The sequence below is a fragment of the Archocentrus centrarchus genome, chromosome 24 (assembly GCF_007364275.1).
Source record: "Archocentrus centrarchus isolate MPI-CPG fArcCen1 chromosome 24, fArcCen1, whole genome shotgun sequence".
Classification (NCBI taxonomy): domain Eukaryota; kingdom Metazoa; phylum Chordata; class Actinopteri; order Cichliformes; family Cichlidae; genus Archocentrus; species Archocentrus centrarchus.
Genome location: NC_044369.1, coordinates 35,673,186 through 35,678,410, shown reverse-complemented (window position 1 = coordinate 35,678,410; position 5,225 = coordinate 35,673,186). Strand labels below are relative to the sequence as shown.

At 43.3% G+C, this 5,225-nt stretch overlaps 1 protein-coding gene across 1 annotated transcript; it reads right to left on the bottom strand.

Annotated features, from left to right (window-relative positions):
• Positions 1-1,974: 1,974 nt before the first annotated feature.
• Positions 1,975-3,445, bottom strand: tmem251 (transmembrane protein 251). Its single transcript, XM_030721820.1, has 2 exons — positions 3,304-3,445; positions 1,975-2,877 (listed from the first exon to the last, which is right to left on the bottom strand). Exon 2 carries the CDS (start codon positions 2,867-2,869, stop codon positions 2,498-2,500), a length of 372 nt encoding a protein of 123 aa, XP_030577680.1. The 5' UTR covers positions 2,870-2,877; positions 3,304-3,445; the 3' UTR covers positions 1,975-2,497.
• Between the last annotated feature and the right edge of the window lie 1,780 nt (positions 3,446-5,225).

The window sequence follows — 5,225 nt, the reverse complement described above, 5'->3', positions numbered from 1 at the left end:
CCTTAGATCGCATTTGGCGGGACATCGGAGTCAGAGGTCACCCAAATAAACAAAAATCTGTAATTAAAAAAGGACAGTTTTATTGAATATAAATAGTAAAATAGAAGATAATAATTGAATGATAAATAAGTATAAAAAATAAACGTAATGTCTCAGCGCTGTGACGTGTTCATGTGTTTAAAAGAAGATCATCTGAACTGCTCATTCAAGCGGAGGTGATTTACCACGTGAACGCTGCTTTCCGGAATGACGTCATCGCGTGAACAAGATGGCGGCGCTGAGGGCAGAGCTGAGGCTCAGAGACGGACAGAGGCAGACAGTAAGCGTGCAGGTAGAAACGCACCTGAGTTCTCTGATTCGTGGCATCTCCGAGCTGAACGTGAACGTGTCGGAGCTGCTCAGCGAGCTAGTGGAACAGGAAAAAGCGCGCGGTGGATGCGCACAAGGTGAGCTCCCCGTTACGGCTACCTGTGAGCAGGCACACTCTTTGGTTAAACGACAGGTGAGGCAGTTTAATGACACCGGCTTCCATTCAAAGTATTTTGTCATAGAACGGACCAATCAGGTCAGGAACGTGTGGACGGGTATCCCGCAGGATCACATTACCACCTTAGAGTTTGAAATGAGACTTTATTCAGATTATCATTTTTGTCGAGTTTACCTGTACACAGGTAATTTATGGATGCTTGATCAGAAAGACTCAGCGCAGCCACACCGGTGACATATCAGCCTCACAAAGCCCAGAGCAGTTTCATAGAGAAAAGTGGCATAGTTGGTGGGTACGCCGTGATATTTAGCATGATCATTTCAAAAGACCTAAAAAAAATAAAGTCAAAGACTCCAGCATGAAAAGATCTTTCTGACCTTGCTGGCTACAAACACTGGCACATCATTCAAAGAACCAGTCAGACCGTTTTTACCTGGAGGAAGGAGCATCATTCTGTCAGGGGTGGAGATTCAGGGTTAGATCGACTTCCATTTGATGGACAGGTGTTTAAATTAAAATGACCTCTCACACTGAATAAGAAGAGTTCTTTAAAACATGACTGTTGTGTAAATAAAAGCCCCACTGGAAAATGGTCAAACACAACAGGTGGAGTTATTTAAAGGAAGCTACTCTGTGATTGGTCGGAGAGGTGCCAGCTCAGTTTTGCTCTTGCTGGACTCATGAGGAAATTTACTAAAAAAATTAATAATAAATGTACAAAATAATTTGGAGGATGATCCCGAGTTAGGATAAATATGGTGCACTAAGGTGTCGGGTGTTACAGCCAAGTTTACCAACATGACCGAGCGGATCAGAGGGACGCCAGCTCTCCATCCTGGTGTCGAACGCCTGTCGACATGCTGGCTCACCTGTTTTGAGTGCGATGATTCCCATTGGTCCGACAATGAACAACACAAAGGTGGATGTTTGTACAGCTGCCTGATTTTATTTAATAAACTGTTTATTCACTGACGCAGACAGTGAAATATGTAAAAACCACAGAAGAAATGAACATTTACAAAATGTACAAATCTCTAAACAGACCTCTGCTTATTTCTATTTTTATTTTACCCGCACACACCTGAACACCGTTTCTCATTGTTTCTTCTTTGCTCATGTGTCCTTTTGTTACGTCAGTATTTTCTATAAACATGTTTCACTGGTCATTTTCACTTGATAAAGTTTTAATAACAAAAAAGCTCAGGTTACACACCTGTAGCACCTGTCTCACCTGATCAAAACAAACAGGATCAGTAATTTTCAGATGATGATCTGATTGTATTGGTGGATCAATTGCTCTAGGGTTACTGCAGGTGTCTGGTGGTTCACTGGAAAATTGTCACCTGTCTGTGTTTCACCTGTCACAGGTGAGGACGAAGAAAACGACAGTGAAGAAGACGAGGACCCCGAGGAAGAACCAAACTGTGAAGTGCAGCCTCCAACAAAAAGATCCCGAACGTGAAACACACCCGAGGACACCTTCACCATTCTTTTTTTGTTTTCATTTTATTGATATATAATAAAGACATCATGGTAACCAGTGTGTCATGTGACCAATTAAATACAGAAAAGTACCAGTATCAGGGAATCCTGCTCACTGATTGGCTGTCAGGTGTGAGGTTTCAATTTAACCAGTTTTAAATGACTAATAAGGTAGCCATGGCAACAGGACTGATGCTTCAGTAAATAGGTAACTAATGAAAATTATCTGACCCAGAGCCAGGCAACCAATCACAGCACAGGGTTCACTATATGACGTCACAACAGTAAAACAACAGAGGAAAATGACTCCCACCCCCACCCCTTGGTGGGAGGGGCTTGGTCACAGGGCCCTGACAGTCTGTTGAGGGCACAGAACTTCCTGTCAGTTCCTGTCAGTCTGAGCTAAGGGTGAAAACAGCTGGAGTCTTTAAAGGCACACAGGAAGTGACATCACAGACTTGTTAGTGCATTTTTTCCTGCTGTGGTCCCACTCCTCACCATGTGGGAGGCTCTCTGATTTGTCGTCCTCTACGTATCGATGAGCGAGCCCACTGCCCTGTGATTGGCAGGTTTGGCAGCATGGCGGCGGCTGCACAGCAGGGCGATGCAGACAGGAAGCACGCAGTATCCGATGGCTCGAGGGTCGGCTCTCGTGCATGAAAACAGGAAGAGAAAGAGCTGCAGGTAAGGCAGCAGGAAGATCAACGCCCACATCCACACAGGAAGTGGCGGCAGGTGGGTGGTGAGGGCGGGAGGCGGAGCCGATGGGCCGGCACCTCCTCTCTGCACGCGCTCCAAACTGAAGCTGTGGACCTCAAAGACGTAGTATGCTGCCATGACACTGAGCAGCAGGTAGAAAGCCACGCCCACCCATCCCATCCTCTGACGGAAGTTCATCATCCTCCATACTGCGGGGGAAACCGATCAGTATCAATACACGATCAATGCAACATCAGAACTTAAACATTAAAGCAAATCAATAATCAATACACCATCAGTGCTGAAATAGTCGATAATCGTTGCCAGAGTCCATTTAACTGTAAAGTGATTTAAATCTGAGAAACAGATTAAAACCTGTAGTTAGCACATGCACAAGTTCATACCAGACTCCATTCAGTTTTCATCTAATTTAACGTTTACTAACACGTAGCTCTGTGCCTTTGGCCCTGATGCCCACTGTCCCAGGGTAACTGTAAGAGGTCTGTAGAGCTTCCCTGTGAATGACGACCATCGCACACTGAGCTGTTTCCTGCCGGCCTCCATTTTCCTCTCCGTCAATTTACATCCATCTGCCTGTTAGCATCCTGTTAGCCTGTTAGCGCGTGTTTTCTTACCTTCCTTCGCGCTGATATTTCAAATTAAATTCAAGCTGTAGGGTTTTGTTTTGATCCTTGTTGGTCCCGTGAAGTCTCGTCGCGCTCTTCCGGGTTTGTCATCTGATTCCAAAGGATGACGTAATGTGTTCCACGGCGCCGCCTGGTGTTCAAACAGCGTCATTACATACACTAATATTCTTAACGAATATTAGTGTATGTAATGACGCCGTTTGAACTACATGTGAGCATAAAACCACAAAACCAAATAAATACAAATATATACATACCATGTCAGTTTAATTGTCATTCTTACTGAAAGAAAACCTTTTTTTATTTGTATCTTAGGACAGTTTGTATTTTAGGACAGTTTTGATGCTTCATTAAATTATCTTTATGTTTTATTTCAGTGTCTCAGATACAAACCGTTTCACAGTCACAGATTTCACATATTAAACTTCAGCTGAGTTTACAGAAAAACACTCTATATAGCTATAAACTCTAGGGCCCTGAAAAGAGTCATTTTAATCAGCATCATCACAGACTAAATAAAGTTTGATATCAAATATATAATTTTTGTTATAATGTTTGCAGTCATCATTTACCTAACCAGATAAAATAGAGAGGATGTCTGTCTCCTGAATCCAAGCTGGGAGCTGGTTCTGAAAGCTGAAGGCTCTGCCTCCCATTCTACTCTTAAGTATCCTAGGAACCACAAGTAAGCCAGCAGTCTGAGAGTGAAGTGCTCTGTTGGGGTGATATGGTACTATGAGCTCTTTGAGATAAGATGGGGCCTAGGGGAGTCACGTGACCGTGGCGAGGGATGCAGTAGTTTGTTACCATAGCTCCACAGTTTTCCCTGAAATACCTTGATTGTTATCACATTTTTGGTCTTTTGGTCGACATTTTTACGAAATAGAAAGAGATGTTGGTATTGTGAAAGAAGCAATATGCCAAACAAGCTCAAGAACAAATTAATATCTGCTTTGTTGACAACGAAGAACCTGCCAAGCTAGTCAAGCTAGCTGTAGCAGATGCTATTAAGGAAGCCATCCCCACACCAGAAGAAGTAGTTGCCTATCTTTCAGCCAGAACACAAGCCATGGTGGCAGAACAGATCCCTGAATTTTGAACTGAGATGTTAACCATATGAATAGACACCTCAGAGTGCATGGAGCATATGGAAACCACCAAAAGCCACCTGACGGAGGTAGATAGTCATCTTTCTACATCAGTGGACAAGCTAACATCTTTACCTGCAAGATGTTAGACCAGTGGTCCCCAACCTTTTTTGAGCCGCGGACCGGTTTAGTGTTAGAAAATATTTCCACGGACCGGCTTTTAAGGTGTGGCGAATAAATACGTCAAAATAAATGATACGACCATAACCAAGTGTGATATTTTCTACGTATAATAATAAAAAACGGGAATCCACTTTGTATTTGTATGCAACTCTATCAGCAGCGTTCTCGTAACATCCCGCCTCAACATGAATAACAGGCTCTCTGCCCACAGCGCTCCCTGGTCAGCTGTTAGAGCCATGGTAAAACATGCCTTCAAAATAAGATACACCGCAAAAACAAATACAGTAGAAATCACCTCAGTCGGATTCAAATGGCCCAGTTTGGGGTCTATTATCGAATTTCGCTGCAATGGCTTCTGCTTCATCTATGAATTTGCTTCTGCAAATTTTATAATCTGAAATTTTACTCGTAAGTGCAAGTTTGTAGCTTACACTTGCCACGATTGTCCCCGGTGAAATGAACTGATATAAACACTAAAACAATTTCCAGTGTGTGTGTAGTTGTGCACGAACGAGCCGATGCATGGAAGTGGGCGGACAGGAGCTGAGGAGGGTTTTAGCGCTAAACTCATCCAGTTTATGCGATCACATTTAACTGGAAATTTATTACAATGGGACCAGATTTTTCATCCGAGGTAGG